This window comes from Pezoporus occidentalis, unplaced genomic scaffold (genome assembly GCF_034315485.1).
Source record: "Pezoporus occidentalis ecotype Australia unplaced genomic scaffold, CSIRO_AGI_Poc_V1 ctg7, whole genome shotgun sequence".
In the NCBI taxonomy this organism is placed as follows: domain Eukaryota; kingdom Metazoa; phylum Chordata; class Aves; order Psittaciformes; family Psittacidae; genus Pezoporus; species Pezoporus occidentalis.
The window spans coordinates 4350043-4363559 of NW_026916052.1; the positions used below are offsets into that span (position 1 = coordinate 4350043).

A 13517-nucleotide genomic window follows, 5' to 3' on the forward strand; every position below is an offset into this window, starting at 1 on the left:
AAATAAATATAAATCAAAACTTGGGGAGCACTTACCTAATCTGTCTCTAAACAGCTTTTTCTGAGATTCCTCCACTGCAGAGGTTTCTTTAATCTTGAAAGCAGGAATCTCACCAGACAGTGTTGAGGGTGGCAGATGTAGGCTTTTAACATCCTTGGCCCTATTCTCATTCTTTGATTCAGGCTCATGCTCCCTCCTTTTCAATTTTGTGGGATAATATAAAGACTGCTGAAGAGAAGAGCAAGCCTTGCTCTCTTTCAGTCTGGCAGCCCTGGTACTGGAATCGCTGCTGCTTGTGCTGCAGGAGAAATCTTGTCTTGAGATCCCTTGAATATCTTGTTTCCTTGGGGGTGACATGCTGTATTTTTTAACATACTTTATTTTAGTTCCACTGGGCTCATCACTAGCATAATCACCATCAGAGAGATCCAAATGTGCACAAGTATGATCTACTCCCTGAGGCCCATTCTGGGAGGGATACCGAGCATGGTGAGATTTGGAGTCATCATCGCTGCTGGAGGATAAGCAGCTTGATTCACAGGATGAAGATGCAACATACCATGCTGAGGCAGCTCTCCCTTTCCTTTGCCAGTCCTGCTTCAAGGCTGAGGATGAGCTTCCCTTCTCCACAGCCTCAGGTGAGCTACATGTCATTTTTACTATCTTATCATTGACCATCTTAAACCCAGTATTGATTTGTCTTTTGCTTTCTGAGCTCTGGCTCCCTGAAACAGGTTCCTGTGTGCAAGCCCGAGCCCACTTCTCACCCTGTGTGAACGCAGGGTCTGCACTCCACTGTGATTCCTTGATGTGATCTGGTTTTAAACCCTGTAGTAGAGAACGCTTTTGCAGGACCTCCAAGGGGTTTTTTGCTCCTTCTGTGTGATGACCCCTTAGAGGCCAATCCACCCTACCTAGGTGCTTTTTCAGGGTACCATGCACAGGTCTTCCATCAGTTCTGCCTGCTTGCCCAAGAGAATCCATATGACGATTTTCCTTTTCCTCGCCTACTTGCAGGTTCATTTCCATTAATGTTTCTGGACTTGGTTGCAGGATTTCAGGCCACCTTTTCTGTGGTGAGCCAGTGGGATTTGTGTTTTCATCTCTCCTGATCACTTGTTTTTCTTCTAAACTTTGCTCTACTATTTTTGCTTCACAGTCAGTCTGAGAATTTAACTCCCACTCAGCTGAAGCATTGTCTGCCTTATTTTCATGTGTACCAATCTTCCTGGAGCCACTGACCTGAAGACTGAAGTGAGAGCATTCCCCTAGGTGCAGTACACCTGCATTCACTTGGCCAGGCTGGGAGAAATGACCTGAGCAATCCAAACCAGCTCTTCTGGAATGCTTGTTGTCGTCTTTTAAAGGTTTCTGTTTATTTCTTCTGAGCCTTGCCATACCATCTTTTCGTTTCAGAAAAGCCTTCCGAGTTGTTACTTTTGCCTTGCTCTGAAAAAAACACCCAAAATCCTGACAATCAGAGTCTGAGAATTGCTCTCCAGAAAGATATAGAATCATAGACTCATGGACTGGTTTGGGTTGGAGAGGACCTTCAGTTCACCGAGTTCCAATCTCCCTGCAATGGGCAGGGGCACCTTCCACTAGATCAGGTTGCCCAAGGCTCTGTCCAACCTGGCCTTGAATCTTATTTATGATAACTGAAAAAGCTGAGACACCAGAAGGCTTAAAGACAGTGACTATGGATAGTGAGTATGTAAGTAACAGCCCTGAGGCTACAGGGAAGGCACAAGAACTTTTAGGAGCAGTTGTGATGTGCCACCTCCACTAATTCATTCGTAGAGTCAGATAGTTAGGATGGTGCTAAGTGTTTATATTATAGGTCATTAAAGTTCTGTCTTGCTTTGTTTTTAAAGGAAGTCTGAGTGCTTTTTACTATGTGGTACAGAAATATATAAGTGCCTCAGTTGGAGATTTTATTTCACCAGAGAGACATAAAGAAAATTCCAGAATGATGAGATGTTTGTCTCCCAAGTCAACAGGCCTAACAAAATGCTGAGTCTGATACCCCTAGACATAAGATCACCTCAAACTGCACATAAGGCAAAAACCAGAAAAGTATGATTGTACTTGGCCCTTTATAAAAACTGTATTTGGAAATATCCCCATTCTTGCATTAATGGCACATGAGAGACCGCATGAACCATTTATTCTGAAATAAACTGACAGAAACAACCTTGAGGTCTAATTCAGCTAAGTGACTTAGGCGCAAACTATGACCCGGAAAGTATGCGGAAAGAGAGGAAACCAGTGGAAAAGTGGGGAATATGTTTGTGACTGAGTTATATAGTTTATTTTACTTCTGGGGAAAATCTTCCAACATAGCATGAAAGAACACTGGGAAAACGTGCTGCCATGGAATGAGCCAAAACAGCCCACACAATACTCAGTGCCATGAGAACTTGTCAAGAGCAAAGTGAATGCACCAATGGCACAGTACCTGGTGCTCCTGCTGTTTTTCTAGGAGGTGATTGTCTACTTCAAGTTGTTCTTCAACAAATTCTTCAGAAGTATTCTGTCTAATACCAATTTCTGGTGTGACTGGCCTAGGTAAGGAACAAGAAGGTACTTATTTGTAAGGTTCTCCAATTAGTTTTCTTTTGATAGTTCTCATAGAACTGATGTTGAGTTTAGAACAGAAATGTTTGTTAAATGTGAAGCATGTTAACAAAAAGCCCACTATTATTTGACACCTAAGTCTCACTTTAAAAAATCCTGTCTACACTAAACGTTAATTATGCTTTTAGCAAGTAACATTTTTTGGCTGGCATCAGTCTTCCCTTAAAATTATAAAATACCAAAAGGAAAAATATTTCAGGCATTTTCTCCAGACTAGATCTGATTATAGTCACAAAGAACTCATCGTCTCTCTGACAGACTGGTTTGAATTAGAAGGTGAAGAGTGATAGAGGAGAAAAATAATGTCTATAATGTTGTGGAGGGACAAATTGAACCCTGACTTAAATTGAAGCAGAATATAGCATACATGAACAGATCTTATTTCATTGGAAATGTGCTTAGAGCCTTAATTTAGTTACTTGTTAGTAATTCCTACCAAATATTAAAAATTCCTGGGTTTAATAAAGGCATTGGTTACTCAGTGTATTACTGTACTTCTATACCCCACCTCTGTCTAACACCATTGTACCACTGATAATCTTTTTTTTGTCAGCCTAGCTCTGTCTGTTAGCATCAGCATGGGTTAACAGGATTAGATTTGTAGAGCATAACTGTTGTTGATGAGGACTCAACACCAAATAACGCTCATTTCAGGGAAGTTTATTTCAAGCCAACTATACCCTGGTCCCATAGTGAAAGTGTCACAAAGACCTGGAATATGTTCAGTGCTTTAGTTTCATCCATCTCATCCTAAGATCATGATGTGAACCAAAGCACAACAAGTGGGGATGACTGAGATATAGTTTCCAGAAGCTCACTGCTGGTCCAAAAAGGCATATGTGTACAGGCCTACTTGCCCAGAGTTGCTTATGGTCCTTCCACCCCTTCTCAGCCTTCAGTTCTGGAGGTTCCTGTCTTCCTCCTCTGCCTAACTCCCACACGGTTAATGCACTAAAACACACTTGTGAAAATTGTTCTCAGTCTGTACTTGCCTAGAAAGTTGCTGCTTTTCTTTTATACTTGATGGAAGTCTTGGTGTGCCAAAAAGCTGGTGCTTCTGTCTTCATCAGCTGAGGAAAGGTAACAACTCTACGAGCATTTCTTCCATCACTAATGCCAACCTACCCATTCTTGCCTAGCCATGGGCACCACCTCAGTGTGCTGGTACAACTCCTCCAACACAGTGATGAACCAGATCAGAGAACTGATCCAAGTTAAAAGTTACATCTCTTCAGATAACTTTACAAAGGATTACTTTGGTGACCTGCTCAGTATATAGGCACTTAAAAATTGGTCTTGGCACAGATGAACAGTCAGAGTAAGAACAAGAATGAGTGAGCTACTGAGACTGATGTTGCCATTGCAAACTGATGGCCACAGCAGAAGAAATGATGGCATAACAAAAGATGTTACCTTTCCCTGCCAAATTTTGTCTTACTTCTGTTCTTTGGAGATCATAGTTGCAAAACCAATCAATTTAAATTGGTTAAGCCAGCATCCCATTATGTAGAAGCAGATAAGCTGTAAATCCTTAGACCTGTCCAATCTCTGCCCATGCATACCTGCCACTCTCAAGCAAAGAGCCTTTGTGTTGCAAATGTAACATATAAAGTATGTGTACAGTCAAGAAAGACAAACTTTTGTAGCTTGACTGACTGCTTAAGATAACTTCTCACCTGTCTTCTATGTTTCCAGTCTTCATCTTTGCCTCTGCGTCAAAGGGAGATGGAGGAATCTTCTCCTTTATTTGTTCTCTTTGTTCTTTGACATCAGAAAAAATTTCAGGGAAACTCCTTTCTTCTAATTGACTGTTCTCTAAGCAGAAGGAAAAAGGTCAATGAAAACAAAGCTTTTATAGAATGAATAACTGAAAATAAACCTAATGAAATAAATTATAAATATTTATATTTTCAACAACATATGCAAGATTTTGATTTTTGAAAACACTTTATAGAATACAGTTGAGTTAAGTAGGTAGGAGGATGCAACCCATGAGAAAAAGAGGCACCTTATCCTCAAGACTAGTTGCTGGAAATAAGGAAAGGGTAAATGGCATGATTTATACTCCTTGTCTCTATACATTTGTAACAGTTGGTTAATGTGTTCACTGCAGAACATTGCAGTGAAGACACTTTGCTAGACAGTACTGAACTACTCATGTGTCTGTAATTGTGACCTGAAAGCCAGTTCATTAAACAGTTTAACAAGCAGTATTTGTACACATGAGCCTTTCTAACTGAGCATTTTCTATTCTATTTTCATTTTATTCTATTTTTCATTTCTATTCTATTTCACAAAAATGAACTTTGTCACCTGCCTTGCAGAGGTGACACAGCAGGTTGACTACAGCAAGGGATTTAGAACCCATGTATCACTCCTTACAATCTCGTGTGTGGCTATGCTGTCTCCAGAATGTAATAGAAGTGCCCCAGCACTGTAATTTTTAACTAGTGTTTCCCAGTGCAAGGCAAGAACAATGTGTCCAAGCAGCTCTGTAATTCACCTTTGTTTTCTTCTCTGTTTTCTTCTTGAGCATTTTGTCTGGCAAGTTTTTTTGTGGGGCTCTCAGTATGCTGAAGCAGTGGCTCTGTGCTTATCCCTTTAAATAAAGATGTGAAGTGTTATGCAGGTTGTTGGTACACTCATGTTTATGTCTCCAGCAGTAAAACCCCACACTTCTCACAACATTTAGGAAGGTCTCAGTTCAGCCCAGTCCCCATGCACACGATTAGCTGAAGCATATTTCAAAGGCAACTCCACTGACCAGCTTCCAGCTAGGAGTTAACCTGATGGAATAAGGTCTCTGAACCTTCTAGCCTTAGTTTAGCAACCATGAAACAGCTCTAAATTAGTGCTGCTGTCAAAAAAAAAAGCAGGCATACCTCCCCCTGTCCTCATGTGTTCTTGCTTTTAGGTTCCTGCTGTCATCTGCTCCCTGCTTCATTCTTTTGTGCTGGCACAAGTATTCCTGAAGCTCTCTGATAAATTTCACTGAGCAACTGACCCAGGTTCAGGTTAACACAGCAAGAAATAATAGTGCCAGGCACAAAAAAAGAGATAAGACTCGTTCAATGAGAGTATCAGTCCTGGACTAGCTTAAAGAATATGAAATTAAAGTTCCAATTGTACTATGGGACTGTCTCACAGCATCACAGTCAGGTCTTGCTATAAAAGTTCAAAGGAATCAAAGATGCTGGTCTGATTTACAACCTCTTTCCTTTTAAATGGATTCATTACCACTTCTTTTTATTCCTCTTCCCCACATTTTAAAATCAACTTTTAATTTGCTGTAAATTGCTCTTTCTTCTTTCTCAACCTTTGGTATCCCATTTCCTACTTCTTATTCTTCTCCCCCTAAGTACTGCCTACTTCATATAACTTATCTCTTCCAATTTAACGACTTTCTGCTCCATTTATATACAAGGCCCAGTTTCACTGTTAGTGTGAGAGGCAGGATGAATATGATTCAAAAAGCAAAAAAAGTCAAGTTTAAAATGCTTTAAAAGCTTTGATAACAAGCCCCTATCAACACAAAGCACCTTCCCCTGACCTGCAACAAAATCAGTAACAATCACTAGCAAGTGCAAAAACTCACAGGAGTTGCATGATAGCCTTAACTTCAGATTTCCAGTACTTTTTACCCACCTGAATCTGAAAGGTGCATGTGGTCTCCTGAGATTTCTGAACTGCTCTCATTTGGCATGAGCAGTGGAGATCTGCTTTGCTGAGCAGAGCACATTGCCAAGGGAGAGGTCTGTAAGTGCTCCAGGCGCTCAACTTGGGAAGAACTTTCTGTTGGGAACTGGACAGGAATGGCAGTAGCTGGACAGCACAGAAGGGGTGGCATTGTGGCTACTAGGTGAGAAATAGAAAAGCCTAAAAATATTTACCAGAGAACAATTAGGGAAGCATAAGACAAATATTTTGCACCAACCTGGAAATCTTTTGCTGAACTGGCATTGCACAGACACAATGTTGCTCTCTATTTCCCTGGTGGTTTGCATGTTCAGAGTGAAGTAAACAGATTCTGCATTTGTTATTTTATTTAAACTGTAAAACATGCTTTCTGCAACCACAAATCATAACCAAAATTATTGTTTGTTACAGGGATGCTGAACTACAGGGAATTTATAAATTCTGAGGGTGCAAACCAATATTTTCCCTAGAATTTCTTAAGTCCCTTAACAAGTAAAAGTTAAGTGTTGCAAAGGATCTCTGAGGCAAAAGAGTGGAAGGCACGCCTGGTTACACATCTTATTAGAAGTCTTCCAAGTGAAAAAGGTGTAACGAGTTCTGCACAGGGATCAGAGGCCAGTCTCACTACTTCCAGGAATGAAATCCCTCTATAAGGTTACAAAATCAGACTCACTTCTTATTTTCTTTCTCCACATCATGATTCCTTTTTGTCCTGTGCCCTGACTCCAACAAGAAGAGTAGAGTGCCTGCAACTGAAATTGCCTCATCCCCAGTTAAGGCATGTTTTGAAAGATTTGTGGATTCAAATGCTGTCAGAAACTATCTCAACAAAAACCCCAAACCCAACTCACTACTTCTGGGCAGATGCTCTAACCACACAGCTAGAAGACGGGCAGAGCCTCTTCTGTCTGTGTTACCATGACGCTTGGAATTAGAGTGAGAAAACTGATGCCAGGTCAATGCATAGATGCAGTCAGGGGGTCTTAGGCTGCTTCAGCTCCTACCACATGGATTAGGTGAAGCTGCCTCCTCAGCAGGTTATCTGAGGAGCAGCAGCAATCCAAGGATCACTTTTATCTTCCTATGTCCTTATGATGCTCCTTGTTATGTAGAAGCAGCCCTACCAAAGCCAAGCCAGTGCTGCCACAAGTCTGCATGATTTCCTTAAATACTCCTTTCACAATGGGGTCACACGCTGAGGAGAATGCATTACTACTGTGAACAGGGTGAGAAGGGAGCAGGGGGCTTTTCATTTTCCCGATTGCTGAGCAGATGGTGTTTTCTAGCAATGCTATTTGTATGATACCAGTAAAATGAAGCTGTCGAAGGAGTCTTATCATGGTGTGAGGAACAGGTGGCTGTACCATTAAATATATGAATCTACAACAGAAACAGGGTGCATTGACTTTCACTTCTTTTTTCAATTAAAAGCTGTAGCTTTCAAATATAGGTACAGGAAAAAAAGGGCTACTTCATCCTTTCTGTAATGCTCACCACTATACTATCATTTTTTGCAGTACCATTCAAATCTATATTTCAACAGAAGTCCACACAAGAAACTGTTATTAAACTTAAAGGACTCCTCCTCTTGGTTTTCCTGAAATTTTAATATACAAAGGTGGAAAGAAGTGTTGTCTGGGGTTTACAGCTTGTGTGCAATGAAATGAGTGTTTTAGCCCATCTGCCAGAGTCCCCAGCCACTGAAAACAACTATCAAACCTTCTATTTATTTAGGGAACTCTGCATTTCACTGCTGGAGTGCAAGCATCATCAAGTGAGGGTGCTGCAGCATCAGGAGGGATTCCCCAGGTACCTGGGTTGTAAAGTGCAATAATTTTCTGCTGTTCAGCCACCAGCCTTCGCAGCTGCTCCATCTGCTGCCTCATCATCTGGTCCTGCTGCTCTGGAGTCTGAAAATGCCATGAAGATAAAGTATCAAACTACATTTCTGGAAGGTTTTTTAAATAGAAAGAATTATCATATCTGGACTTTGGGGATAGGTATCTCTTAAAGTGCATTAGTTTTAATAAAGAATGTTGACATTTGTATTTAAGCGTCCACACAGATGGACACTTCTCTCACTTTTGTGCCTCAGCTTCTGTGGAAGGAAATCCCAGCATACGCACCAGAAGAAAAAGGTGATTGATGTGAGGCTGAGTAGCAAAACCTGGGAAGGCACATTCTACCTGCATGGTGTCGGTGTACCCTTTGAGCTGTAAAATGGCAAAAGATTTTTGCAAACTAACCTGTTCTGTGTTTTTGTAGGTGGAAGCACAATAGTTCACCCCACGCTCTGTGGCAGGGAGCAGAGGAGGAGTCAACATTTCTAAGGTGTCATTTGCATCATGAATTCCAGCTTGGGTTTCACTGGAAGCCAACTTTTGAGAGAAAAAATCAGAGCTGGCCAAATAATGTAACTCGCTTGCATGCTGAAAAGCTTGGTTGTGGCCCAAGTTATCTGCTGAGACATTACTGTTGCCCGCCATAGCACTGGCTTCTGAACTGTATAAAAGTGGACACTTCTTGCTGGAGGACTCACTCATATTCTCAACCCAACCTGAGGTAAAAGAAGGCATGACCTTATCAATTATTATATTGGAAGATGGTACCATGCTTGTCAGATCACTAGCAGTGTGCTGTGACATATGGTCTTCCTCCTTAAAAGCATCTGATTCCATGTCCTGCTTTTTGAAATCCATATTAGGGTTGTGCAATAAAAACCATCATGAAAAATGTGCCATACTGACATAGTAAATCTTGTGATTGTCTTCTTTCTTTTCTTTTATTTTTTATCCAAGAGATTATTCTTTTTAGGCCAGGCTGAACATAGAATATCTTCTGACTTCAGAAACTGTAATATATATAGAGAGATGTATTTATATTTTTATATATGCATAAGTATATATAAAATATATGTATGTGTGTATATATATATAAACACTCTTGGGACACATGCAATACAAGAAACCTGTAAAATCACAATATTTCTGCCAGCTAAAATGGCTTAGATGTACTGCCTCATCTTTCACTATTAAATCCTAAAGTTTGGACAAACAGGAACAGATGTAAGACTTGAAAACAATAGAAAACAGAACTCACCACTAGAAAGCATTTGCCAAAGTGTCCTGACCTTGCCATTCAGCTAGATCTTCAGCCGTTAAATTCAGAGAAAGTGCTCAATCTCCAAGGGTGACTGCAGAAAGAAAGGGATAGAGACAACAGAAGGAAACAGGAGAAAACGTGGCATGTGAAAAAAATCAAACAAAAACATCACTAGAAAACTGTCTGATGTTTAATGATCAGAGGAATGTTTATTTCAAATAGACAGAATGACACTGCTACAGCTTGCATCCTTTCTCCCTGAGACCAGTATGCCTGAGATGACTGCACAGCACAGACATTTTGCTTTCCCTCTTTAGGCACCTTGCCTCCAGTCCTTCTGAGGCAGGGGCCAGGCATTCGCTACTTACCTTAACAAATTGGGATAGGGGAATATATTTCAGCAGCTGAAGATAGTGAGCTCCCCATCTTGTCTGCTATGGGAGGATTCAAATGTGGTTTATTTTCATTCTTTGAGAAATGTGGAGTCTCCAAGAACTTAATTAACTTGCAAGAAAAATCATTTAATTCCTTCTTCCTGCTTTAATGTAAGTGGTTTGTTTAAGACCTATACACATCCTATGGATGCATCATGCGTAGCTAGGGAGCATTATGCTGTTTGCAGGCTTAAACTCCCTTTAGAAGAATCTACAGTTCCTCTGGAAACACTTTGGAAATCTACAAATTTAAACCAAAGGAAGTCCAGACTGTCTGGGCAGATGCTTATACACTAAAATAAGAACCCCACAGAATGGATCTTCAATAGGAATGAAAAGGGGGAATAAAAAGGATAGATCAGAAAGGATGGGCTAAGAAATCACACCTAGAGAAAAGAATAGAGCTCATAACCCTATATTGCAATTCCCTCCAAAGCCTAAGAGGGAACACAAAGGCCCAAGTCTCCCTTTTCCTCTGCTGTCAGCAACAGTATTGGATGTATTCCGGTATTGCACAGGCGTGGATATGATAATTTGCTTCTCCTTCAGAACCCCACTTCAGGTCAAACTCAAATGTACCTAAAAGTTGCAGCCTGCCAGGGGGTTTTCTGAATATAATGCTGTGTGCAAGTTGGTTGAGTCCTTTTTCTGTTTGCTTTTCTTTTTTTAAACTTGGGAAACAGCACATACCCACGAAAAACACTAAGCTGTTCCTGGGATTACAAAGTTCAAATGCTGAGCAGCTATCAGCTGCCAGTATGAAGGTTACTCTCAGTAGTAAGAGGCAATGCAAAGGCTGCTGGTGGCCTGTCCCACTGACATCACGTTTTGCACTAGGTGCATAGAGACTCCATGTCCTGGTCATGCTTTCTCCAAAATACAAATGAAGGAAATATAATCTGAAGACTAAGAATGGTGGGATCTGTAAACAGGCAATATTTGCTAAGAGTATCTCCAAACACATACTTCACTTTAGGCACCGCAGGGAATTAGTAAGCAGAAGCTCTCACCCACAGCCCTGATCCCTGCGGTTCTTCCTGGACTGCACCATTCAATCAAAGCCACGCCAAGCCCCCGCATCGCCAGGCAACAAAGTAATCCCTCAGTAAATATGGCCAAAGCCATATTCAAAACTGCTCCCTGTGAGGTAGAAATGCCTTTGCACAGCGCACCTTGGCAGCTGGACAAAGCAAACAAGGAAGCACAGAACAGGCTGACAATTGCCTTGTGAAGTGTCTGTGGGCATTCTCTGTTTTAGCAGATACCTTTCATTTCAAAACGCTTATAAAAACACTAACCTGTTCTTTCTCAGGTGGTCTCCTAATAAATATTTGACAAAATAAATAAGTAAAATACTTTGCACTTTCACAGAGCCTTCCAACCATGGAATTTTAAAGCACTCAATGTGTTAACCTCTTGCATATGGTCAGTATGTCTCTGTATATGTGACCTGATCTTTAACACTACTGAATCCTCACAAATTCCCCTGAAAACAAGAAGAAATCTAACTGAAAGCCCTGACAGTTCTAATAAGGTGCCCCAAAATAACACTAGGAAGTTAACCGTATGTGCTCAGGTCTGCAGACCTCAGCTGAGGCCTCAGAGCCAGCCTGGCAGCCATGCCATAGCTGCCAGTGATAGGCGCACAACAGGGGAGCCCTCTTCCCATAGCACTGTCTGAAAGAATTTTGGGAGAAGAATTTTCCTAAACCTGGGAGCAGTTGCCGGTGTCTCCCTACTGGAGACAGGAATGAGAAGTTATTATTTGTGAATTTTGCTTCTGCTTTTTAGAATTGTATTACTAAGAATGGGCAACAGCCATAAACTTGATGCATGTGGGGAAACAGGTCAGGGAGACCCGAATCAGTGGTGATAATTTTCTTTTAAGCAGCACAGAATATAGAATAATCAACAGGAACTGAAGTGCTGAACATATCCTTCACCCACTGCACTCTCCAAAATCTGATGGGTTTTTTATTATTCTATATCTGCATTGCTTTGATACCTAACAATCCCAGGCATGGATCTTGATCCTTCTCTGCTGGGAATGGTACAACACATAGCAAAATTACAATTATTTTATAATCTCGTGCAATTAAGTTAGCAGCTGCTTCATGGGTTAACTCTTGACTTCTGCAAACATGAACATACAATATAAAAAACAACAATAACATAAAAAGGGTTAAGTTTGTCCATTAATTCCCATTAACTTCTGTACGCTTTGGGACATGTCTAAAGTGATACAATGAAAAATATACATCAACACAAAAAATAAGTTATGCTTTTCCTTTCAAAAATACTAAGCTAGCCAATTCATTTTATAGGAGAAAACAGCTATCAGTAATACCAGAGCAGCACCTAGCCCTTCACACTTCAGAATGATTCAAACAGAAAGCAAGACTGGTATCAACCTAAACAAACTGGAGTTTCCAGATAGTCATGTTTAATTGCAATCTTCAAGCCTTTTGTTGTAAGAAATGTGCTGAAAAACACATTTAGAAGATGTATTGGATAATTATGTTTTTTTAAGTTATTAATGATTTTGTGATATGTTTATATTTGCTTATTTTTCATTATACTTTGAAATTTTTTTATTCTTATGCAATATGCAATTATTTGATGATGTAATAGGAAACCATACATTTATTTAAGGTGAGGAACATAGCCATTTACTTGTATTCAGTTCTTATTTGTCCCATATGACCACAACGGCTGGTGCATTTGAAAGCTACTATTTGGCAGCTGATAAAACTCATTACTGTGATCACTGACATCAAACAGTGGCAAATTATTTCTAATCTATGGCCAGTTCTGCACATGTTGTCTCAATATTTGCTACTGGAGCATTGCTGATGCCACTGAAGTCAAGAGGAGCAGTGCTGAAGGCCTTCCTGTGAGGTGGAGCAGCACTGCTCCTCACCCCAAGATATCTACCGCCTGTGCTGTGGCAATATATTTCTGCAAAGTCTGCATACCTTAATAGTGGTGCTTCTAGTATTTTCCTTTCTTTCTCCAAGTGGATTCCAGATCTTCTCCCAGCAAGATGCTTCCGGCTGCCTCCCTAGCAAGCTGGAGTCTTTAAAAGCAGCAAAAATATATGGCATAGACTCATTTTCCTCTTTTTATTTTCCACATCTCTCCTTTTCACTGAGGAGCCAGCAGCACGGGCAAATGCCTGATCCAACCAGCCTGTACTGCAGTGTGGAAGCAATAGCAGTTGTGTGATCTCCGTACTCAGCTTCTGGTACTTCTTCCGATTTTCTTTTTTTTTTTTTTTTTTGATAAGCAGCTTCAGATGGAGCTCATGTCTGCACCAGTACCTTGCTGCAAAAGCCTAATGTGAGGGCTTGCTCCTCCTGAATCAGTTACTTGTTCGTGAGGTTTGTTTACTAGCCTTGAGTGTACAACACCAGCAACTTAGCAACAGTACCCACAATTCCATGTAATGATCTAATTGGCATGAGTTACTCTCAACAAAGCTCATTTACCATCTACCACTTAGGATACTCTAGGATGTTTGAACTGCATATAATTTATCTTGGAAACCTCCAGGAGAGGTTTCTGTTACCTTGCACATTTCCCATTCAAGTTTCCCTATAGCAGAATCACTGTCACAGTTGAAAAGTTCTGAAGCAGTTTGCTTTGTTT

At 40.7% G+C, this 13517-nt stretch overlaps 1 protein-coding gene across 1 annotated transcript in view; it reads right to left on the minus strand.

Annotated features, from left to right (window-relative positions):
- Positions 1-9092, minus strand: part of LOC134175605 (centromere protein J-like) — a 32283-nt gene extending 23191 nt beyond the window's left edge. Inside the window, 7 exon segments of the mRNA XM_062641748.1 lie at positions 36-1449; positions 2459-2564; positions 4314-4452; positions 5141-5236; positions 6283-6513; positions 8147-8243; positions 8580-9092. Coding sequence (XP_062497732.1) covers positions 36-1449; positions 2459-2564; positions 4314-4452; positions 5141-5236; positions 6283-6513; positions 8147-8243; positions 8580-9032 — 2536 coding nt within the window. The 5' untranslated portion in view covers positions 9033-9092.
- Between the last annotated feature and the right edge of the window lie 4425 nt (positions 9093-13517).